This window comes from Delphinapterus leucas, chromosome 4, assembly GCF_059928025.1.
Source record: "Delphinapterus leucas isolate spDelLeu-1000000601 "Yukka" chromosome 4, BTC_Dleu_Yukka2, whole genome shotgun sequence".
Classification (NCBI taxonomy): Eukaryota; Metazoa; Chordata; class Mammalia; order Artiodactyla; family Monodontidae; genus Delphinapterus; species Delphinapterus leucas.
The window spans coordinates 96422603-96448315 of NC_143132.1; the positions used below are offsets into that span (position 1 = coordinate 96422603).

Consider the following 25713-nt stretch of genomic DNA (forward strand, 5'->3'; position numbering starts at 1 on the left):
TACAGAGGTGGGATAGGGAGGGAGACGCAAGAGGGAAAAGATATGGGGACATATGTATATGTATAGCTGATTCACTTTGTTATAAAGCAGAAACTAACACACCACTGTAAAGCAATTATACTCCAATAAAGATGTAAAAAAAATTAAAATATACGTTAAGCCTAAACCTAAGGATGGAAAAGAAAAAAAAGTATACCTCACTTTTAGAAAAACAAAAATCGCTTCAGTGCAAGAGGAATTACATGCCAAATACGTATTACCCTAGGGGTTTCATGGCAAGTAACCTCACCTACTGATAATACAGTAAATATGATACAGTAACTACTCTGTTAAATGCCAGCCATTAGTTTTCCCAGAGGGCTCTTAAGTGAATGCCTCTGATCCTGGGAGGAGAGGCAAAACCCTGGTTTTTAGCTGCTGTAGTCTGGTTATGTTGTGATCTGAAAATTTCCCCAAATTCGGTTTCCAGGATTTACCTTCACAGAGTAAAACCCAGTGCAGAGACAAGGGGGAAGCCATTCTTAAAGCTCGAGTTGGTGTGGGAAGCCTGAGTACTTGCACAAGTTTGTATATAAAGAGAAATACATTTTGAAAGAAATTCTTTTCTAAGCATGAGCATGGTAACCTACTACTTCACCCACTGTATATTAAGAAATATGCAGCTGCTCTCCCCCTTGTTCTCACAAATCTGCCTTTCTCGCACTTGTTCCTTTTCTGATTCCCTGTTAGCTCTCAGTTGCTTCCTTCTCTTGCCTTCCTCTCCTTTCTGCCTTCCTTGTTCCCTACGGTATTTTGTTTCCTCTCCCGATCACTCGAGTCCTGTGTACTTTCTGACCTTCCCTGGCTCCCTGGTCTTTCCCATCCTGATCTGTGGTGCACTTACCTGCACATAGAACCCAGCAGGGCCTCACCAGCTGGGTGGGGTTTCACTTGGGGGAATTACCACATCCTGGAGCGCCATCCAACAGTGTTTTCTTAAGACGTGGGAGATGGAGTCACAGCAACTTGGGGGGGAAAAGTAAAAGCATTTACTGTGATGGCTCTCCAAAGAATAGCAGTGTATAAACCTCCCAAAGGTGAAAATGAGTGAAACTGACCATAGAGGTAAGTCTTGGGTGGGAGCCAGGGGACCAGTGAAAGGAAAAGCGCCCCCGGGGTGACGGTGGAATCAGGATGGGGCAGTCAGGGCAGCAGGCTGTGGCTGGATTCACAAGCTGAAGGTCTCTCTTTCCCACCCACCCTACTGAGGCTCGGTCAGCTACGGGGCTGTGGCTGGGACACCTGTCTGGTTCCACTGCTGTCTGTTCCTGCGTGAACCTGGTGGGCCGGATCCTGCTTCTAGGTTGGAGAAAAAAAAAAATGGATGCCCAGTTGTGACTTCTAAAATAGTACTCCGGGTATATGGAACATTCCATCCCCCAAGCAGGGAGGTGGGCTCTGCAAAGTCATTTTGAGGATCCCCTTGTGCAAAATGTTTCTTGAACCATTCTGGAACATTGTAAGACCTATTTTATAGGGAGGAAGCCATGAACATTGTAACTTTAAGAATACCTATTAGGCCCTAGCCTAAGGACAGAATCTAAATTTTATTAACAGAATCTAAAATTCCATTTATAGTTTCATCCCTTTAAGTCTTGAACCCTCCCTTAAAATGTAAGCAAATCCCCGGAGGGATTCATAGATTGACCCTTATGAATCTTGAGCCTCAAATCATACCAGAACTACCCCTAACCTCCATCCTCCATTCTTGCTCCAGGCAAACCAGGACTCACTCCTAGAGGCAACCCCAGGCTCCTTTAGATCTTCATACCTGGAAGTTTCTGAGCCTGATTTTTCTTCCTGGGACACTTCCCTCTCTCTCCTCCTTTTAGCTACCTCAGTTCTTCAAAACCCAGGCGATGCCACTCATTGTTCAAAGGCTGTGCTCCAAGACAGGCTTGGTCCAGCTGTGGGTTCCCTGACTACGTGGGTCTCTCCTCCCTGACAGCCCTTGCTCCAGTGTAACCATCTTTCCACCAGGTTAAGACTTCAGTGACATGAGCTGTGTCTTGTTTATCATTGAATCTCTTAGCATCGAGAACAGTGAGTTCTGTTTATGGAGTGAATTAATTCTTTACTGCCAATGTGTTTCTATGGGGTGTGGGTGAAGGGCTGCAGTAGAGAAGGTGAGAATGCCAAGAGAAAAAGAAACGGTAAGCCAAGAGATGCGACTGGGGTCCCTGGAAGCAGACTCCTCTGGCCCTTTGCAAAACTGTCGCCCAGACAGTTCAGAGGCATGCCAAGTGCTCTGACGCTCTCTCTCCCGGAAGGTAACTTTAACTGACTGTTGAAATTTTAAAAGTATTGACACATTTAATGCACTTGCCAAAGTGGTGTTTAATGAACTGTATCTCACAATAAAATAGGGCCAAGTTTAAAACTCAAATTTGCTTTGGATTTCTATCTGCTATCATCTGTTACTTCCAGGATCCTGGGTTGCATCATTCTTATTTTTATGTTAAACACTACCAGCAAGAAAAACAGAAAGTAAGGGGGAAATAAAGACAGGTGTAGGGAAGTTAGGATTTCACACAGGCTTGACAGACTCTTGTTTTCTTCTGAAATCCTAGAAAACAGAAAACCACAGGAAGATGGCTTATTGAGAAAGACCCCCTTCAACTTGTCCATGAGTCAAACAGGGAACAAGAGTTCCTCAGATGGAGAAACTAAACCCCAGAGTTTATTTGTCAACAAATGCATCAGGGGGTCAAAATTCAGGTCCCCCAAAGCTGAAAACAGAAAAGAGAGCAATGACCTTAAAACAACTGCTTTTCGACCCAGCGATGAGACACCAAAACCTAATATGATGAGTCTGTTCTAAACGTTTATTTTGTTAAATGCTTTAAATAATTTGCTCATTTTACTTTTTTGTTTTGGCCATGCCACACGGCTTGTGGGACCCCAACCAGCAGCGGAAGCGTGGAGTCCTAACCACTGGACCGCCAGGGAATTCCCCTCACTTTCCTTTTAAATTATCAAAAGTAATATGTTGCAGAAAGGTTTAGAGAAAAATACCCTATTTCCTTTCATTCTAACACAAATGGTCATTTCTTCAAGATTCTTTTCAGCCTTTTATTCATATACATGCATTTATGGTCAACCAACCAGTCAAACACTGAGTATCTGTGCCAATCCCTGTTATTAGAAGGACAGCCATGAAAAAGAGAACATTTGTGTACATAAAGAACCAAAAACAGATATAATTTCAGTGTGATAAGTCATATGAAGACAAAGTAGGCTGAGAAGACAGAGAATGATGGGCTGGGGGTGCTATTTTAGATGTGGTTGGAAGGAAGGAGCCTCTGATTTGGTGGCATTTGAGCCAAGATCTGAAAGTCAGCCACGTAGAATGAATGAAGCCAGCTACACAGGTATTTGTGGGAGTAGTTTTCCAGGCAAAGGGATATGTAAATGCAAAGGCCCAAGATGGGAGTGAGCCTGGAGTGCTTGAGAGCAAGCCAGGAGGTTAGGCATGCTGAAGCAGGATGAGAGATGGAGAGAGGATGAGTAGTAGGCCAGTCAGAGAGGTAGCTGGGGCCAAACAGACGTACGTTGTACGGTTATAAGAGCTTATAAAGCCCGCTTGATCTGACACGGAGCTGTGATCCTACTGAGACATATTATTATACTGCTCAGTTCCCATATTGTTACGTGATGTTCATATGCTAATTTTGACAGGGGCAGAATATTCCATTACATGCCTATACCATAATTACTTAAGTTCCTTTTCTGCCCTTTAGTGAATATCTTTGGCTTTCCCTCTCCCCTATTTTCTGCTTTACGCTGTTTCAGCTAATTAGCACAAATTCCCAGAACAGAGATTACAAATACAAGGGTTATGAAAATATTGCCAAATCTCTCTCTAGAGTTATGTCATATACAATGCCGTCACTATATTATTAGATTAAATGTATTTTTAAAACACTTTAAACTTTTTATGCAAACATATACAAAAGAAGAGAGAACAGTATGAGTCCCCAAGACCACCTCCCTCTAACAATTACCAATCCACGGCCAATCTTGTTTCATTTAAACCTGCCCTCATGTCCGTCAGATTATTTGCACCAAATACCAAAAATATCATTTTACCTGTAAGCAGATTGAATGCATTTTTGGAAGTAGAAAATTAAGAAGTCTACCTTTAAAAGAGGGCAGTCAGAAAGTTGTTGATATTTGTTCTAAAGTATGATTTGGAGCTTCAGGAACATGGTTCATGGATACCCATAACCATGATTAAATTAACCGTGCAAGACCCGTCAGCTGGTTATCCCAGCTGGGCAGCACCATGCATGGCTTCTCCATTTCCATTTCTCCCCAAGTCCAGTGGCCCCTGGAGTCATGTGAATTCTGTCCTCCAAACAGCTCTGGGACCTCGTTCCTCTTTTCCGCTGCTGTCCTGGCTTTCATCGTCTCTTGCCTGGACCACTGCCACAGCTTTCTCCACTCCTGGTCTGTGGCCAGCCTGTCCTCCACACTGCTACCGGGTGCTCTTTCTAAACCACAGATACTGTGGTGTCTCTCGCCGGTTTAAAATCCTTCACTGAGTCTTTCCTGCCTTGAAGAGAAAGTCTATACTCTCAAGCATGGTCTTCAAGGTGTTTGTGATCAGTTGAATATCTCTTCACAACTTCTGCCTTCCCCCCAATCTTATGTTCATCCTCTACTCCTGATATTCTGACTGACTCTCTCCTGAACTGGCCACATTCCCCCGAAGTGGGTACCTGTGCCTAGAAAGACCTTGCCTTGTGGCATCCTCCCTCTGCACCCCTCCCCCATTTATCCCTCCCTCATGTCCACACACCTGGCTGACTTTCACTCACACTTTAAGGTGCAATTTATCCACCACGTTCACCTGGAAGCTTCCCAAGACGCACCCACTGGACTTTGGACCCTCTGTGGCTTTCTTGTCTGTCTGCTCCATCAGACAGGTAGCTCCTTGGCAACAGGAACTTGTTACCTTGGTTCCCTATACAGCATCACCCATGTTAAAAACATGTAAAAATGTTTTACGAAAGCATCGGGATTCTTGGTTGTAAACAACGGAAACAAGCCCCTACAGGTTTAGCTTGGAAAGGAACCTAATGAGAAGATACTGCTTGGCTCACAGAATCACCTGGAGAAGCAAGAGCTCGGTTCAGCAGTAAAGCCGCCAGAAAAAGCCCCGAGTCACTCCATGGAGCTGCTTATGTGTGGTCACTTCGCACTCTCCATGGAGTGCCAGCCCTCCCTCCTCAGCCAACCTGTAGCAGCTCTGACTCGTCTGTTTTATATAATGAGGTATGACATAAGATACTTTTTGAAGGAAGGGGTTTATACATTTAAAAAAAAGAAATATACGGCCTGTAAGGAGATGTCCAGGAGCCTCATAAATTGGTACTCATATTTATACTTAGGTGGTTTGATAAAGATTTGTCATCTTGATTTATTTTGGTTATTGAGGAACTGTAAAAGTAACATTCATTCATTCGTTCAGTTATTTGCTCATTCAACAAATGTTTACAAAGTACCTCTGATGTAAAAGGCATTGCAGAGTCCCATTTTCCTGGGAGGCCTCAGTAACTTTAAGTCACTATGCTCCTGAGAAATGAACCGGGCAGGAATTATAATTTCCATTTTATAGATGAGTAAACCAAGGCTCAGAGAAGTTAAGTGACTTGCTTACCTGATGGACCCACGAGTTGAACCAGGTTTTCCAGTGGTGCTGCCTTGGACTTGCCAATCATATAAATATTACAGAGCGCCCAAGTAGGCTATGGTCTGAGAAGAGATTTCTGAATCTGTCAACTGGTTGATTGGTGGACCGCATCCCCCACCAGCCTGCAAATCTTGTAGCTGCTCAGCCTTGAGACCAAAGAAAAGGCCTGGAGACAACAACAGAGACATGAAAGCTCATTGGTTAAGGGGCATCTTACACAAACGTCCTGGAGCAACACTCCTTCCATGGATGGCCGGCAGCAGACAGGACATGGCAACAACCTCCACTACTTGGTGGAGAAGGAGGCTACCATTTATAGGCGGAATTGACATCACGTGGGCTTATTAGTTGCCAGGGAAACCAGGGCTGGGGCAGGGGGCAAGCATGCAGGCAGTTACTGATGAAGCCCAGTAATTAAGAGGATTGGAGAGTCATGTGAGTGAAGCAGGGCCTGGTGGAACAGGGGATGGACGGAGAGCAAGAGAACAGCCATCTTGAATGGCCTGACCATACATAGGTCATTGGTGGTGACCCCTGAGAAACAATTTATTTGGCTAGGCCAGTGTGGCAACCAGAATGTAGAGGGTTAATGGGTAACTGTGGTGAAGAAGTGGGGTCAGCAAATACAAACCATTCTTTCCAAACATTTGACAGTAAAGGAAATGATTGACAGAACAGTGGCTTGAGGAGAAAACAAAGAAAAAGAAGGTTTGGTGAGGCTGGAACTTGAGCATGATTGTAGGTTGAGCCTATGGAGATAAAAAGCTAAAAAACAAAAGAGAGAGCAATAAGATACAGTGCAGAGAAAATTTTTTTAAGAACAAAAATTATAAAAAGCACCTGCACATAATGGGCTTTGGAGTCGATTGCTCTGGGTTCAAATTCTGCCTCTGCTGCTTACTACTTAACAGTCTCTCTGAGTCTCAGTTTCCAAATCTATGAAACAGTGTAATTGTGACTCTGCATTAAGTTTACACAAAATGCCCTGTACTCACATCCTCCATCCACAACTCCCCTCACCCAAAATTAGGGTTGCCAGAAAAAATACACACAATACTTGGGACATACTTTTACTAAACAATGATTCCTTGTTTACCTGAAGTTTAAGTTTAATTGGACGTGCTATTTTTATTTTTCCTAAATCTGGCAACCCTACCCAAAACAAAATACCTTGTATCCAATGTACCATAATAAAAATTGAAGGCCAAAATGAAGAGGTAAATGGTAGGTGGATGATGCTGCCTCCTACTGGTAGAATGTGACAACACCAACTATCCCCACAAAGATGTACAGCCTGTAGGTGGTTTTCTTAAAAATAGCAAGCCACCAAGAAAACAAAACAAAACAAAGCAACAAAACAAAACAAAACAAAAATAGCAAGCCACCAGACACACTGTGGAGGAGAGGGGGAATTTTTATTATCCTGCTAATATTTTAGTCTAAATTTACTACTACTGTAATGCCATCATCTTTTCATTTCCACTGGTACTAATATATTTCTTTTTTGCTATGTGGTTGTATACATTTTGTCAGGGGTAGTAGAATATTACTGCACATTCAGAATTTATGCTTTCCTATTGGATTCCAGTAAACTCTTTGCATGTGTTTTAAACTGTGCATTTTCACTTACAAAACCTCTTTAAAGTCACTGTCAATACATGCCTATTCATTTTTCCTCACAAAAGTATGATGTGTTTCACATGTGTCTTAAATGTTGACACATTCAGTAGGTAAAGCCCTGGTACATAGTAGGCACTCAATAAAATCATAGCTTTTTATTTTTATTTATTTAACTTTTAAAAATTGTAGTGATAGGCTTCCCTGGTGGCGCAGTGGTTGAGAATCTACCTGCTAATGCAGGGGACACGGGTTCGAGCTCTGGTCTGGGAAGATCCCACATGCCGCGGAGCAACTAGGCCCGTGAACCACAACTACTGAGCCTGCGCGTCTGGAGCCTGTGCTCCGCAACAAGAAAGGCCGCGATGGTGAGAGGCCCATGCACCGCGATGAAGAGTGGCCCCCGCTTGCCACAACTAGAGAAAGCCCTCGCACAGAAACGAAGACCCAACACAGCCCAAAATTAATTAATTAATTATTTTTAAGAAAGTAAATCCTATTTAAAAAAAAATTGTAGTGATATCATGTAGTGTGGTATTATTACAGTGGAACTTGGTAAGGGTGCCACATAAAAAGTCTGTAATAACGAGGACACGTGAGGCTTTCTGAGTGTATTCTCTGGCAGGAGTTGAGAAAATACAAAAGCTCTCTCAGGGACTACTCTCTCCGGATGTGTCAAATGAGGGGTCTAGGAAATGAGCAGCAAGGGTTTCACTCGCTCTCTTTAGCCATCTGAGGCTCATCAGAGGTGACTGCAGTGCTTCCCCTTCCTCACCTGTCTGGTTAGGAGGCCAGTGCCTGGGCATACCCCCAGCATTGCATTCACCAAAGATGTTTGTGCATCCTTCCAGCAGCACTGTCTTAAACGTTGTAATAACAAGTTTACCTCTTTTTTTTTTTTTTTTTTTTTTTGCAGTACGCAGGCCTCTCACTATTGTGGCCTCTCCCATTGCGGAGCACAGGCTCCGGACACACAGGCTCAGCGGCCGTGGCTCACAGGCCCAGCCGCTCCGCGGCATGTGGTATCTTCCTGGACCGGGGCACGAACCCGTGTCCCCTGCATTGGCAGGTGGACTCTCAACCACTGCACCACCAGAGAAGCCCAAGTTTACCTCTTTGTCCAGGAGCAAAGCTCCATCTACATGCAAGAAGCCCAGGTCAGTCCAGGAAAGAAAAGCCACTGAGTTCCTCAGGCTCCTTTGTAGGAAACGGGTCACTGGAGCGGCCAGTGTTGAGCACCGACCGCAGGAACAGAGGTCAGGTTTTGTCCCCTTCTGAGGTGAGGTTTCACAAGGGATCAGTTCAGTGTTGTTGTCCGTCTTCTCACTTGTCTTATGGCGATCATTATGCATCTTTAATACACTCTGTCATTCACAGCAAATTTTTCTTTATTTTTATAATACAACTAAGACTATCACTGCAGAAATGGAATTAAGATCCAGGATGGAGGAAAAAGCCATTCCTGCCGAAGCTGGGCAAAAACCCTGTCGACAAGTGTCTAGATTTGAACAACTGTAGACTAACAACAGCAGATGTGAGGGAGCCAGGTCTGTATGGAGTTGACCTTGTGCAGAGGCACAGAGGGCCTTCGGGCTGGGATGAGCAGGGAAAGTGCTCGGTCCTCACTTGGTAGTCCTAGGTCTGCAGGGTGGCCCAGACAAGGAAGCGCAGATGCAATGCTATTTTTTTTTTTTAAAACAAGTTAATTGATTCTTCCTCAAGCTTCAAAGATTTGAGCCGAGTTTAAGAGGGAGGTTTGTTTGTTTTTCCTGAGCAATTTTACTTCTCTACTGATTAACTCTAGCTCCCTGAAACACACCTGTTCCTGCATAGGATGTAAACTCATCCATAAAACTGAGCCCTGCTGGGAATTTAAAGGGGCATCTCGTTATTATCTGTGGAATGAAAACTATCACTACCAGCAATTATTGCTCACACCGTTTTACAAAAAAGTGCAACTACTGTTTGTGACCCTCTAGCAGGAGTTTGGTTGCAAAGAACCATCTCCCCAACACCACTGTCACCACCTTTTTAAAAAACTCTTTTTTCAGATACCTTAAATCAAGTCTTGAATCAAATTAGGTGTGTCTACCAACAGAGGTATCAAAAGAACTGTGTTTTGAGTGAGGGGTCCTTGAGTATTTTAATTAAAATCTATGCCATTAGGGCTTCCCTGGTGGCGCAGTGGTTGAGAGTCCGCCTGCCGATGCAGGGGACATGGGTTCGTGCCCCGGTCCGGGAAGATCCCACATGCCGTGGAGCGGCTGGGCCCGTGAGCCATGGTCACTGAGCCCGTGTACCGCAAAAAAAAAAAAAAATCTATGCCATTATATTTGAGACAGATCTCTTACGAGGGGGCTCTAACCATGCCTGTTGATTCTCAAATGCCTATGTACATGTCAGAATCTCTTGCAGAACTTGTGGAAATGCAGGCACTTGAGTCCAACCCAAACCCACCGAATTGAAATCTTTGAGGGTGGGCCCCAGGAATCCTGTTTTTTTCCTTCTTAATGTGTTCAATAGGCTTTCATACTTTATAAAGTTAGGATCATGGTGAACAAGATGAAGTTGCTAAAGTGCTTTGAATGCTAGTAGAAAGAAAACATACTTTTTGCCCCCTAAGCATGTTTTTAGAATTTCTTCAGAATTGTGGAAGGTCAGGAATTGCTATGCCTGTAACTCTAGAAGCTCACCATGTAGCGTCTGACTGCTGCCACTATTTTAACATTCAAGACAGATGTTTAAAAGCAAGCGAGCAAAGACACTTTCGCCCCCTGACTTTGGTATTTCCACTCTTAAGTCTTGTTGCTGCAGGAGACAAAGATGACCTGTGAGAATCTTGTTCGCAGAGAGTAGCTTCAATCTTCGTGAGCAATGGAGGAGACTCAGAGAAGGTTCTGGTCAGGGTTTGTGTGTCTAAACCTGCACATGTTGGCCCATGTAGGTATAACAGGAACTTTATAAGGTGGTGACACCCAGGTGATCAAGATAAGAAAGAAAAGGTAACGGTCAGTCTCAGCGGTCCTGCCAACGGAGTATTCCCCAGACCTTCAGCCTGAGGGTCCAATAGGACAACAGGGTGACGGGTGTCAGGGGGTTTTGCGAAACAAAAGGACCCGTATACACATTACAGTGACAGTGGTAGTAACAGTCCTAGCAGTAGAGTTACAATTTCCACTACAATAAAGGAGTTCTTATGAAATCTTATGGAAACACCACTGCATTTTCAGAGTGCAGTTATTTGGCAGAAATAGAAAACATCCCAAGAAATAGGTAAAGTAAATGTCACAATGTCTCCAGTTGTGTGGCTGAGAGATCCGTGCTTTGTGGAAAGTCAGCAAGTCCACCCTCCTTCTATCCGCTTACCAGAGGAACAGGCAGTGGATCCTATTTACTACAAATCACAAATTACACATGCAAATCTGTTTTTTTCTTGTGTTCACTTCTACTTGCTTTGCTGCCTTCTCTTCCAGACTTGGAAGAACTGGATATTTCCTGGAATGATTTCATAGGCAGAACCCTCCATTTACTCATGCAGCAAATGCATCTTGTCAGCAAGTTAAAAGTCCTGAGGCTGGGTAGATGCAGACTTACTGCTGATGATGTTCGAGCACTGGGTATGATGGATGCTTCCCTTAAGAGATGGCTCCCCTGGAAGGATCTTTGCAGCCCAAACCCTCAGGGGCGAATTATCGGGGTCACCACCCCCTCAAGTGCCCATGGACGAGGATGAGAGCGCTGCCTGTACATGACGTGATGCTGTGTTGAGCACTTGTATACCTTCTAAGGAGCTGTGTAACCTGCACCTAGCATTGTGCTAAGCCCTGGGATAGAGAAGGGAACAGGCTGACCAAGCCTCTGTTCTCATGGAGTTTAAGTGGAGATAGTAACTGTAAAATTTGCTCACTTTGGGTCTGTTACCTCATCTGTAAATTAGAGGAGTTGGGATAGATAATAATTAAGTTCCTTTCCAATTCCAAAATAGTATTTCTCTCTTCTATTTTCCCATTCCCATTTTAAAAAAATGATCAAAACAAGATTTTTCAATTAAAAGCAATGATTTAAATAGGGCTAGAACCTCAATTAAGTTAGTTTATAGTATATCAAACATTGGATAACATAGAACATAAGACAAAATTTGTCATGCTACTAACCCAGCTGCTTTACTGGGTTATGAATGCCGGGTTATCTAGAATGCTTGCTGGTTTTAGATGCAATTAATAATTTTTCTGTCTTCTTTTTGTCTGAAGTTTCTTATTTCGATCATGTATTTTGATCATTTACATCTCTGCAGAGATTTCTGTAAAAGCAACAAAATTTATGCCAATGTCTTCTCTCTAATCCTTCCCTAGAAAATAGGGGCCAGCTGATGTTTCCTGGTTCACCCTTCCTATACCTAAGGAAAAACATTATACATCTCAGAGCTGGCCAGATCCTTTCAAATCCTAGTCCCACTTCTAATTCTCTTTGTGACCATGGACAAAATATTTAACTTTCTGAGCCTCAGTTTTATTATCTCTGAAAAGGGGTGATATCCACCTCAAAATAAATTATTGTGAGCATTAGATAATTTCTCTAAAGTACCTACTACATGCTTGACACATAGTAGGCACTCAATAATTCTTTCTTTCCCTATTCCCTCATCCAAAATTACCTTTCTGTGGTTTTTCATGATCGATTTAGCCCCACTGGTTAGCAGCTGGTTATTGTGTACCAGGGTCTCAAATTTAACATACTGTTACTCAGGCATGCAAAGAAGTTTAGATTATTTTCTATGACTAATCTAATCTTTTTCATGATCCACCATCCTTAAGAAACCAGGAAGTGGAATTTCTGCCCTGGGACCCACTCTAAACTCATCTGGTCCAGGAGAGAGTCTGCACCCTTGTCACTAATGTTTTGTGTCCTTTCCCCTCTCCCCGAGATTTTATCCTCTCTGGAAGGACTTCTGCATCCTCTCCACCAGGAGGGGCTATCTTATCATCCATACTCTGCTTAGCCTTAATGGCAAATGGAGTATAAGGAGAATGAATGGTTTACTGATAAGAAAATATAAATCAGGAGGCATTTCAACATTATTACACCTGTTACAATTGCTTAGTGCAAGATTGCAAATGCCTAGGCCCTCCAGTACCATATGCACTGCAGACAGTCATGTACTCTTTCACCCTGATCCTGGGGGATGCCTCAGGGCGATACATATCCACGCCCCTTTGACTGGCCACGGCATACAAAATGACACCTGTTTATCCCTGGCTTATGATATTATAGCTCCTGGAGAATTTGCATTTTAACCTGGGGCTCCTGGACTCCAAAAACCTCAAACCATGGAATAAATAACCAGTGGCAGAAGTTCCAGCCCAGTAGTGGACGGTGGAAGAGAGGTTTCTGGACGCAGTGGACCTTCCAACACTCTTAACTGGTGCTAAAATTAACTCCAGACCTTGAGAAAGCACATTTGTCATGTGTGTGGCTCACCATTCTGTTCTGCCCCCAAAGCAGTGAAAATTATTCCTAGGGGCTGATCTCCCCACACTTCCCCTGTTCTCTCCCAGCCTCCACTCTGTAGCCCTCAGATGTTTCCTGTGTGAAATGGTATCAGAAATGTCAAGTTTCACCCCCCTCACTGCATCCTCCTCCACCCCAAGGTTGCATCACTGTTATGAGCTGCTAGTGCCTGATGCTCTCTTACTGGTTCCTCTCTGCAGTGGTTGGATCAGTTGTATGTGATATTCTTGATGTCAAAGTGAGCTTTTCCTCTGTGGTGGCCAGTGCCCTGCTTTGCTTCTACCAATCTTCCTCTGGCCAAAATATAAACAGTGGTTATGCTGGGGAATAGTATTATGGGTGATTTAAATCTTCTTCATGTTTTATTTTCTAAGCCTTTCGCACTTCTACCTCTGGCCGAGCTTCTCAGCAATGCTGATCCCCAGAGAAGGTGGATGAGAGAAAGTAGATGGATTGGTAGAAATATTTACTACCATAAAAACAATTCGGTAAAACCACCCCTACTAACAGGTGGATTTTTTTTTTTTTTACACAATGTTTGCTTACGAGCATGGCTTCAGAACTCTGGAGGGACTAGGCTTGCTGTGCCTGTACCTGTAGAAGCTCACCATGCTGGGAGTGGGCAAGAACTGGGTCCTTTTCTCCTCCCTGTTCCCTGGCATCTAACCAGTAGCTGGCCCGGCTTCAATACTCCGTAAACAATGGCTGTATTGATTTTGAAACGAATTCCCTGCTTTGCGGATTAGCGATCAACCTGATCTTTGGGCCATTTTGTAACAGGAGAAGCACTTAAAGCGCTGCCTGAACTTGAGTTGAATTTGTCCTGGAACAGTAAAGTGGGAGGAAACTTGCCTCTGATCCTCCGGACATTCCGAGAAGGGAGCAAGATACAAATGCCTGAGCTTGTGGACTACGCCCTCACGTCAGAAGATGGAGCGTTTGTGGGTAAGTGGAATTTGGAAGAGTCCTTCCCAGGAAAACACGTGAAGGCACCCATGATTGGATAGCTTGGAAATCAACGTTGGCTATGTTTTCTCTCACCCTGAATTGAAAGAGTGGTTCACTATATTCCAGGTCACATGAAGATGTACCTCCCTCCTGCCTGCCCCATCTTTCACACCCTGCATCTTTACTGAGTTGTCTTTTGGATTTCCTTCCTTCCCGGTCAGTTGCTACTTAGGCTGCAAAACCTTGAAGTACTTGATCTTTCTATTAACAGAAACATCGGTGGCAGTCTCAACAGTATTGCTCAGGGATTAAAAAGTACCTTAAATCTGAAAGTCTTGAAGTTACATTCATGTGGATTATCACAAAAGAGTGTCAAACTACTGGGTGAGTTAGGAATGGCTAAAGTTTCTCTATAACTTTATATTATATGGAATTTTTAAGCTGTTAGGAAATACAACAAAACATAAACAGTAGTTATGTTGGGGAATAAGATTACGGGTGATTTAAATCTTCTTCATGTTTTATTGATTTTCTAAGTCTTTTACAGTGAGCATGTACTTTCATGATTACAAAAATAATCTTTTAAAACGGCTGACTCTGAAAAGGCCAGGATATTTTAGGTCTGAGAGAGACACTGTGCAAAATAAGCGTGCTACTAAAGCTGTCCATTTTTCTCTTACTTTTGAAAATGCCAGCATTATTTTATGCTTAGTAGTAGGAAGGAATTGGTACTGATGAAAAGAACAGCTTCAGTGACATCTGTAGTTAAAATTTACTCTGCTATAGAGTATCCACATTAAAGAATAGGAAATGAAATGTGTATTTATCCCTTCAACTTCTAGAGCCTGTAAAATCCTTCTCCCTGGCAGTTTGAATAAGTCTAGAATGCTATGACAGCACCAATGCTCAAGGATAGCAGGGGAAGATTCATTAGTTGAAAGATTTTGATCAAAACCATTGACGATCAATGCAGATCACAGGGAGTGTGTATTTGAAGCCATTGTCAGGTCCGAAGGGGTAGATGGTACAAAGTGGACAGTTATCCCACTGTCTGGGCTTTTGTCAACATAGTGTACGTATTGTCCCAGTCTCCCTTCTCTACACCTGCCCCCTCTCCTGCTGACCGCCTTGTAATATGTCAGAATGGGGTTCTGACCTTCTTTGTAGATGCTGCTTTTAGATACTTGTGTGAGCTGAGGGCACTAGACATTTCCTGCAACAAGGAGATGAGTGGAGGGTTTGAAGACTCCCCGGGGCTGGCCATGCTCGAGCATCTGGAGGGGCTGGATCTTCGCCAGTGCTCGCTGATGGCCGACGACACGGTGTGGCTGAGTAGGTACTGCAGAGTCGAGGGAGGACTCTTGGAGCCTTGCCATGTGTTTGCAAACCTGGCAAATTTGAGATGTGCTGTTTATGAAGTTACCGGAAGAACCACATCATAAAAGTTTTGTGAATGCCCCAATATAGTATTTGGCAAATATTAAGTGCCCAGTAATTGTTAGTGAATCTAAACTCCTCCTATACACATCTGTAAAGGATAGATGTGGCACTTGAGGGAGAAAATTTTTGAATTTATGTGGCTGTTTTGAAACGGATCTGTTACTGTTACAAAGTGTATTACAAATAGGGATGTAGAAGGAAAGCCAAAACGAAGGGTGTTGAGTCTTTCTCGCTAATCAAGTGAAGCCGAGGCACTTAGATACAAATGAAGGTACAGAAAGTCAGTGGGACGGTGCATAACGGGTGTACGTTACAACTTTACAAAGGGATACAAAGCAAAATCAGCAAAGGGAAACATGCATGGGGCAGAGTCCAGAGGAAACCAGGCCCAAGCTTGCAAGATTCCTTTCCCAGCAGAGTAACAAGGATGCACTCCGCTCCTGCAGCACGTTGTAATGTCATGGTCTGAAATGTTTCCTGGGAAGGCTCGCCTGAACCTTCCAGTCCAGGTTTTTTAGTGGGGCTTGGTCATGCAGGCACCCTCTACGAAGCACATACCAAAATTCCAGACTCACGGAAGGAAAGCTAGTGTTCAGCATAAATCATCTTATTTGTACACAGACACTGTAGGCACAACGAACCACCCTTATAAGTTAGGGAATGGTGACGACACTTCCAAATTCCAAGTTCCCAGATGTCAGCCAAGGGCCAACCTTGCCAGCAGGACTTTGTAGGGATAGTGGTCTCAGGCCTGCTAGGTTAACTCTGTTTTGTACACATGCGCAAGACTAGTGTGGTTGGATTCTGGTGCTTCCTGAGTAACAGTGAAAACAGAGCCCTTCTCTCTGGCCTTCCCTCAAGGGTTATGTCTGTTGACACTCCCTTAAAAGTGAATTGTCCTCTGGACCCAACAGGGCTATTATTAATGAAATAAAGGCATTCTATTAATAAAAAATAACAAGTAGTTATTTATTAATATCTGTTAATAAAAATAAGTACATATAATTTATCCCAAATTCTAAGAACTCTCTATTTAAGGTATTCTTGCTCTCCTTTTCATCCCAAGTATTCTGTTTGACCCACAGGGTCTTGGTCCTTGCCATGCACTGCTCCCAGCCCTCCCCCAGCACTGCTCATCTCATTGGCCACGTGTCTGGATGGGGAAAAGTAGCAGGATATGTACGTCTCTTAACCTGAGGTCCACGGCTCCTCCCTTAAGAGAGTCAGTCTATAGTTATGCCTGGGCAGGGGGCTGTGAACTCCCTAAAACTGATTCCAATTCTTTTGTTGGTGGGGAATGTATGGTACATTTTTCTGGCTCCAAAGCACCTGGGATCAGACATCTGAAAGCAAATCCTGGCTCTGGCTCTCGTGACCTGTGGTACTTACCAACTCTGTGCTTCAGTTTCCTTGTCTGTAAATGGAATAATAGGATCATATCTCATAGGGTTGTAAGAATTAAACGGGTTATTACATGTGAAGTTCTTGGAAATGTGCCTGGCTCATAGTAAATGCTCAATAAATGCCAGTTGTGAATATTATTATGGGGAGACAGTCTATAAATTTTACTTAAAAAGTAAATTTTGGGACTTCCCTGGCAGTCCAGTGGTTAAGACTCCACACTTCCACTGCAGGGGTGCAGGTTCCATCCCTGGTCAGGGAACTGAGATCCCACATACCACACGGTGTGGAAAAAAAAAAAAAAGTAAATTTTATTGTAAAAGCCAGCGGTTGCCTGGAGAACCTCTGGTAAAACCCAGATTCCTTCCTGTGATCTAACAGGCCCCCTGGCGGCTCTCCCCCTTGCTCCCTGAACCCAGCCTCAGTTGGCTTCTTTCTGTTCCTTCATATCACCGAGCTCTCTCCTGCATTTGACCTTCCTGTCCTCTAGAATTCCCTACCCCCCAGTCTTTCCTGGGGAGCTCTGATTGCAGGTCTCAGTGTAAATGTCCCCTTTTAAGACAGCCTCTCTCTGAATTAGAAGTCCCTGTATCTTCCTTATAGCCTTTATCAGTATTTATAATTATGTATTTACTTGTGTGGTTTTTTAATGTTGATACTTCTCCCAGATTGTTACCCTCTTGAGGGCAGGGATTGTGTTTATTCTTCACTGCATCCTTCAAAGCACGTTTTCGGTATTAGTTAAGTAAGCCAGTAAGTAGATAGGCAGGTTAGTAGATAGATAGACAGACAGACAGACAGACAAATTTCTCAAAGGGGGCTATAATCCCCAAAATGCCTAGGTAAACACACACACACACACACACACACACACACACACACACGCCCCACATTCCACTGCTCAGACTAATGTTGTTAGGAAAATTCCACAAAAAATAAATTTGGGGACAACATGAGATTTCATAAATATACTTCCTAGATGGAAAATGTTGAATATTTTTAAATAAAATTTTGTTTTTAACTTTGTGTCTTCTGCCATCAGAAGGCACAACTCTTTTCAATTATAGCTACACAATCAATGGATCATAATCAAGTAGATATTACACAAAATTACATCATCTGACATAAATCTTTAGACAGTCCCTGACTTACAGCAGTTTGACTTCACACTTTTCGACTTTAAGGTGGTGTAAAAGCAACACGCCAGTAGAAACCATACTTAGAATTTTGAATTTTGATCTTCTCCCAGCCTAGCAATATATGCGTGATGCAATACTCATGCCATCACGAGGGTAAACTTAACAATCACTCTGTACCCAGACAAGCACTCTGTTTTTCACTTTCAGTATGGTATTCAATAAATTACATGAGATATTCAACATTTTAGTACAAAATAGGCTTTGTGTTAGACGACTTTGCCCAACCATGGGCTAATATAAATGTTCTGAGCATGTTTAAGTAGGCTAGGCAAAGTTATGATGATCAGGAGGTTAGGTGTATTAAATTCATTTTTTACTTAAGATATTTCAACTTATCGGGACGTAACCCCACTATAAGTCGAGGGAGACCTGTTTAATTCAATTTGAATTAAAAAGTAAATCAACAATAAAAAAAAAGAAGTAAATCAAGTAAATACATATTTCTCTGCATCACTTTGAGAAAATAAAGTTCAATTTCTTATTGATAGGTCTCTGTACCATAGGAGTGGGAGGGTGCTCTTGTTAGATATTATAAAAAGGATATATATCTACCCTTCAAACGGATATTATTTTTTAGAAAGAAGGAAGAATAGTTTAAAATGTAATTAGTGGCTATACCTCGCGGATAAGTTGCTCTGGTTAATTTTTTTTTTTTTTTTTTTTTTTTTTTTTTTTGCAGTACGCGGGCCTCTCACTGTTGTGGCCTCTCCCATTGCAGAGCACAGGCTCCGGACGCGCAGGCTCAACGGCCACAGCTCACGGGCCCAGCTGCTCCGCGGCACGCGGGATCTTCCCGGACCGGGACACGATCCCGTGTCCCCTGCATTGGCAGGCGGACTCTCAACCACTGCGCCACCAGGGAAGCCCTCTGGTTAATTTTAATGTTAGCGGAAACCGAGAACTAAGCAGAAAATCTTTGAATTTCCTTTAAAAATCTTTCCAATATACACTATTTCCCTTCTTTGTCTCTGTTAACTGCAGTTAAGTAAACACAAATACATTTTGGTGTTTCAGAGTTCTAGGGAGGTTTGGCCTTGTCTCTGAATTTCAACAGCAACCAGGACATGTAAAACCAGGACACACTCTGGAAATCGTGACTAACTGTGAAAACTGTTCATCTCTTTCTCCCTCTTAAATGTGAAGTGAAGGAAAGAAATCCCAGTCAATAGTGAATTCCATTTAATCAAGTTTTTTAAATTTTTATTTATTTATTGGCTGCGTTGGGTCTTCATTGCTGCATGTGGGCTTTCTCTAGTTGCAGTGAGCTGGGGCTACTCTTAGTTGCGGTACGCGGGCTTCTCATTGCGGTGGTTTCTCTTGTTGCGGAGCATGGGCTCTAGTCGTACAGGCTTCAGTAGTTGTGGCACGGGGGCTCAGTAGTTGTGGTTCGCGGGCTCTGGAGCACAGGCTCAGTAGTTGTGGTGCACGGGCTTAGTTGCTCTGCGGCATGTGGGATCTTCCTTGACCAGGGCTTGAACCCACGTCCCCTGCATTGGCAGACAGATTCTTAACCACTGCACCACCAGGGAAGTCCCCATTTAATCAAGTTTTACTTTTCTAAAGTTTCCAACATTTCTCCCCAATAAAAATAGACAACATAAATTGAGGCCATGAATTTCAGGCAGGAGAAACGGTCTCTACAACTGTCTTAACCTCACTGATAGAAATATGTTGCCCTAGCCTAGGTTCCTCAAATTCAAGGCTTACGGCCTCTAAGAAAACCTAAATTATTGCTATTCTTATCACTGTCAATTTCAGCTGAAGCCTCCGTTCACCTCCCTGCTCTGGAAATAGTCAACCTTTCTTGGAATAAGTGTGTTGGCAGCAACCTAAAGCTGCTCCTGGAAACACTAAAGCTTTCAACGTCCCTTCAGGTGCTGAGGCTGAGCAGCTGTTCCCTGGTGACAGAGGACGTGGCTCTTCTGGGTTTTACCTACTGGTTCCATCCAAAGCAGTCCTGGCACTCAGAGCCCAGCGTGCCTGCTCTGGCAGTCCACGATAAGGGAGGTGGAGAAGGCAGCGAGGCCTGGTGCTAAGCCCTCTGTGCATCTTCCCTGCTCCCTGACACCTGCTTAGGAGAGAGCTTGTTAAAACAGATAAGGGCAATTCTGAAACCAAAAAGACAGTGGAGAGTGTTTCATAAAAGGAGATGGAGGAATTTCCCTGGCGGTTCAGTGGTTAGGACTCCACGCTTTCACTCCCGGGGGCGAGGGTTTGAACCCTGGTTGGGGAACTAAAATCCCACAAGCCATAAGGTGCGGCCAAACATTTAAAAAAAAAAGAAGATAGACATAGATATGGTGGTGGAAGAAGGAGGATTACCTGATGTAGAATAGAAAGTTGGAACACTGGATGTGGATGGGTGAGGCTCCTTGTCCTTGAGAGGTGTGTGCATGTGTGGATTTTGTTTACGCCTGTACCCACCTTGGCTCAGCTGGGTGCAGTTTTCTGTGTTCACCTACTGTTTCCTGTGGATAAATTATGCATAAGCAAACAAGAAATTTGTGTTATGTTCACACTGTTCTCTGATATTTCAATCTAGTTGGAACAAATATGTGTTTTCAAAGCAAGTGTTATGGCCAAACACTGTAATTAGAAGATGTGGACAAATCATTGTGATTTTATTTTGCATTTCCCTAATGACGGTGAGCAATTTTTATGTGTTTATCTGTGTTTATCTGTAAACTGCATATATGCCTTGGTGAAGTGTCTGTTCTAATCTTTTGCCTAATTTAAAACACTGGATAGTTTGTTTTCTTCTTAATGAGAGTTCTTTAGATTTTCTGGATACAAGTCTTTTATCAGATCTATAGCTTGCAAATATTTTCTCTCAGTCTGTAACTTGTCTTCTCAACCCCTTAACAGTATCTTTTGCACAGCACGACTTTCAGTGTTTTTTTGTTTTTTTTTTAAAATATTTATTTATTTGGCTGTGCCGGGTTTTAGTTGCAGCATGCGGGACCTTTGTTGCAGCGTGAGGGAGCTTTTAGTGTGGCGTGCGGGATCTAGTTCCCTGACCAGGGATCAAACCTGGCCCGCTGCATTGGGAGTGCGGAGTCTTAACCACTGGACCACCAGGGAAGTCCCAAGACTTTCAGTTTTGATAAAGATCTATTTATCCATTTGCTAATTTGATGGATAGAGCTTTCTGTGCTGCATCTTAGAACTTTTTGCAAAACCCAAGTTCTCAGGGATTTTTCCTAGATCTTCTTCTAAAAGGTTTACATTTATATTTTACATTTTGACTTATTATCCATTTTGAGTATTCTTGTGCAAGGCATGAGATATGGGCTGAAAATATTTTTGCATACGACAGCTCAATTATTCAAGCACCATTAATTGAAAAGACTCATTGAATTGCCTTTGCATTTTTGTCAGAAATCAACTGGCCAGTTTGTGAGGGTCTATTTTTGGTCTGTTCTGTTCCATTGGTCTATGCATCTATTCTTTTACTGATACCATACTGTCTTGATTACTAAAGCTTTATAGTAAGCCTTGAAATCAGGTAGCATGGGCATTCTGACTTTGTTCTTCTTTTTCAAAATCATTTTGGTTATTCTAGTTTCTTGACATTTCTATATAAATTTTAGCATCAGCTAGTCAATATCTACAAAAAATCCCTCTGGAATTTTGATTGGGATTGCATTGAATCTATAGGTAAATTCAGGGAGAAATGGCATTTAACTATATTGAGCACTCCTATCCACGAACACAGTATATCTCTCTTTTTATTTAGGTCCTCTTTGATTTATCGCATTGGTGTTTTGTAGTTTCTACCATGCACATCCTGCATATACTTTGTTAAATTTATATATAAGTATTTAATTTTTTGGTGCTATTATAAATGGTACTGGTTTCTAAATTTTGATTCCCAATTGGTCATTGCTAGTATGTAGAAATACAATTGATTTTCATATATTGACATTTTATACTGAGACCTTGTTAAACTCATCTATTAGTTCTATGAGATTTTTGGTAGATGCTGTAGGATTTTCTACGTAGGCAATCATGTCATGTATAATTAGAGTCAGCTTTATTTCATCCTGTCCAGTCTCTATACCTTTTATTTCTTTTTCTTGGTTATTTAACTGGTTAGGATTTCCAGTAGGTGTTGAATGAGGTGAGAGCAGACATCCCTGCCTTGTTCTCGATACTGGGGGGAAAGCACTCAGTGTTTCCCATTAAGTATAATGTTAGCTATAGGTTTTTGTTTGTGTTTTGTAGATGTGCCCTTTATCAGGTAAAGGAATCCTAACCTGGCTAGATTTCTTATAATGAATTGAAGATGTTTTGTTGAGGATGTTTGTGGCTATGTTCACGAGAGGTAATTGCCTACTAGTTTTTTTGTAATATCTTTGTCTGGCTTTGGTATCAGGGTAATAATGACCTCAGAAAATGAGTTGGCAAGTGTTCCTGCCTCTTCTATTTCCTGGAAAGATTTTGTAGACTTGGTATTATTTTTTCATTAACTTGAAACTTTATAGAATTGACCACTGAACCTGTCTAAACTTGGAGTTTTCTTTGTGAGGAGTTTTAAATTACAAATTCAGTTTAAAAAATAGATATAGCACCATTCAGGTTATCTTTTTCTTCTTGAGTTTTGGTACTTTGTGTCTTCCAAGGAATTGGCCCATTTTACTTAGGTTGAATTTATGGAAATAAAGTTGTTTTCTTATAATCCTGTTAATGTCTCCTAATCATTTTGACTACTTCTTCTGTGACCTCCTTCCTCTTCAACCACCTGCTGGAGAAAATTCTCTGCTTTTAAAGGGCTCCTGTGAGTAGGCTAACCTCGCTTGGGTCTGCGTTTCTTAAACTCAGGTCTGCTATATAATATAACCCAATCATGGGAACGCATCATATACACAGTCCTAGGAATTAGGGTGGAAATCTTGAGGTCACCTTAGAATTCTGATTACCACAAGAGGTTTATCAGTATTACCAGTCTTCTCAAAGAATAAGCCTTTGGTTTGTTTTGTTTTCCTGACCTGGACACCATTAAACATATTTAAATTATTTCATTTAAAGTTATTAAAATTTGCTTCTTCAATTTTTTTGGTCTGCATCATATTTTATTAATCATAGTTCCAGCCATTATATATTGTTTCTTAATTTTTACTACCAGGTTTTCTTCCTCAGGTCAAATTTATACTTTTACATTTTGTCAAGGGTATTTTTTGTTCTTTCAATTTTTAGTCAATGATAAGTATTGCTGTGTGTGGCTTTAAGCATTGCCACTTAACTGTTTTGATTATTTCTAATAGAAACTTTAAGAATTTGTTAATCCCTAGTAGTTTGTGTTTTATTCTTTTGTAAATAACAGCATTGGTTTTTTTCATATAGTAAGCTACAAAAATAGTATTTTCATGACCTATGACACTATTACCCAGATTTTAAAAAATATAACGCATATAAAATACTAAAATATAATAAATAGAGTACTCACATCATTGGAAAATTCAGATAGTATAGGAAAGGCAAAACAATGTCTGAGATTTGCTTTAAAATACTAAAAAACAAACAAACAAAAAGTAGGGGAAGGGGACTGGATGAGCCAAGATCAGTGTAATGAAAATAGCGTTGAAGCTGATTGATGGGAACATGGGAGCTCTCACTCCTATTCCGTCTACTTTTTATATGTTTGAAAATGTCTGTAATAGAAAATTTTCTAAAGGGAAAAAGCATGCACATTATCTTTAACACTTATCTGGGTCTTGAGGACATGGTGAGTAATGTTCCGAGACAGAAAGATAGGAAGGGACACGATCAACATGAACACCTAGGGACCAAATACAGCTGTTGAGTGTCCTGACTGGGATGATGAAAATGATGGGGATGGAGCATCCCACTTGGTGTGGAAGCCATGATGTGTGAGGAATGATTGAAGGACCAGGGCGTGTTTAGGCCTATGGGGGGACATTTGAGGGGACCCGACTGTTGTCCAACACTGCATGGTTGGCACGAGGAAGGAGCTGAGGTTCCCAGCAGGCTGAGGTGGGCAGTGGGGAAAGTCAGATAGGGCCTAGAGGCATGGCTTCCTCCCGCTGAGAGTTGCTTCCCTCTGTTGGGGCAACCTGAAGAGGGGCTTCAGGCAGAGTTGGGCTGGTCCCCAGTAGAGAAGCTGTGAGAGGGATTTCTCTCTGATCATCGATCAGGTTGAATGAGGAGCCCTCCAAGGTCCCTTCCAACTCTGAGATTCTACACACCTCATCTCTGTAATCCATTCCTGTTTTTGGTTGAAAAGGGAAGCATGTCCTGTCTGCTTTGGCTGTCTCTCCTAGCTCCTTTTCTTAGCTTCATCATTAACTGTTATTTATTGAGAGCCATTATGGGTAGTACTGTGATATGTGCTATTCAAAGGAAAACTTGATCCATGTATTAAAGTCTGTAATTGACCCATGAATTAGAAATTATCCAAGCAGATTTTGCCCATGGAAAGTGCTCAATTAAATAACTGTTCAATGAAGAATGAATAAGCAATGAATAGTTAAACGGCATTAAACAGCAAGAAAACTATTCAGAAATGGTCCTGAGTTAAAGCCAGTGAGCCATCACTCTTCCCCTTCAATTAGAGAAAGTCTGCAGTAAGAGTTGGGACTCCAGTGGAGCAGAGAGCAGGAACTCAACAAAAAAGACACTCTTTGGAATGGGATTTGGAAAGAGAAAGAAAAATCCATTTTCAAGCTGTACATGAAATGCAGAGAGGAAATTTGTTACTAGAGTAATTTCAGATGCCCTGAATAAAACTGCTAGCTAATAACATTTCATTACTAAGTATCAGTCTTGTCATTACGAATCCTGGAGCTACTGTGTTGTGTTATTGGAAGTGGGAAATGGTCACACTAGAAAGTATCCTTGGCTTTTAGCAGTTAGAGTGATTTTGTTTTTCAGCATCGGTAATCCAGACAGGTCACCTGGCCAGGCTGCGGAAGCTGGACCTGAGCTATAATGACAGCATCTGTGATGCAGAATGGACCATATTCTGCCAAAACCTGTGGTTCCTCAAAGAGTTAACCGAGCTGGATATTAGCCTTCAGCCATCACCTTTTCAGGAGCGTGGACAATGGTTTAGACACTTGTTATGTGCCGTGACCAAACTTCCTGAGATCACCGAGATAAGAATGAAGAGGTGGGTCCTCCCAGCCTCACAAGAGGAAGAACTAGAAGGCTTTGACCAAGATCACAAAAGCAGCATTCACTTTGACCATGGTGGGTTTCAGGAAGCTGACTTCTCAAGGCTCAACTAAGCTACACACCATCCTAAGGGGGAGGAAAAGAACAAGAGTGAATCCCGGTGAAATCAAGGAGTACCAGCTTCTGGGCTGTTTGGTGGGATTTACAGTACAAGAGCTTTGTAAATATATATTGTCTATAATAATCTAATGTGAGCATGTCTTTATTCTCTATTTTATAAAACAAGAATGACACTTTTCAATGGATTTTCATTTGTTTTGATATATAGTTAGTTCACTTGCTGTTTAGAAGCCCTGACAAAAATGCTTAGATTCTGGTAGTGCATCTCCTTTTGTCTTGCCCTGGAATTTTCTGCCTCTCTTTTCCTAAATATTTTAAATATAAGGGTGTGTGTTTATGTGTATGTGCGTGTGTGTGTGAAATTCTAATGTGAAAGGCACAAACTGTGGAACATTTTCATATTCTTTACCATTATATGTATCTTAATGGGGTCCACTCACATTTTTATCAGAAAGTATTCCTTTCAGTGGTATATTATTTTTTGTTCAAGATCTTGGCTTTTATCTCAGATATAAACCATGAACACTAATAATGGCCACTGACATACAAATCTTCATTAAAAGTGGTCGAAAATTCAAAACCCAGTATCAAAAAATACCTTGTGAAAATAAA

The 25713-nt window shown here is 42.1% G+C and overlaps 1 protein-coding gene across 1 annotated transcript; it reads left to right on the forward strand.

Moving 5' to 3' along the window:
* The first annotated feature begins 1024 nt into the window (after nt 1-1024).
* LRRC31 (leucine rich repeat containing 31) lies at nt 1025-25273 on the forward strand. Its single transcript, XM_089909917.1, is given in 10 exon segments — nt 1025-1078; nt 1080-1104; nt 8775-8802; nt 8804-8898; nt 10801-10968; nt 13640-13823; nt 14040-14191; nt 14975-15211; nt 19606-19773; nt 24739-25273. Coding segments are annotated over 10 exon segments (1455 nt in total). The 5' UTR covers nt 1025-1036; the 3' UTR covers nt 25095-25273.
* The last annotated feature ends 440 nt before the right edge of the window (nt 25274-25713 follow it).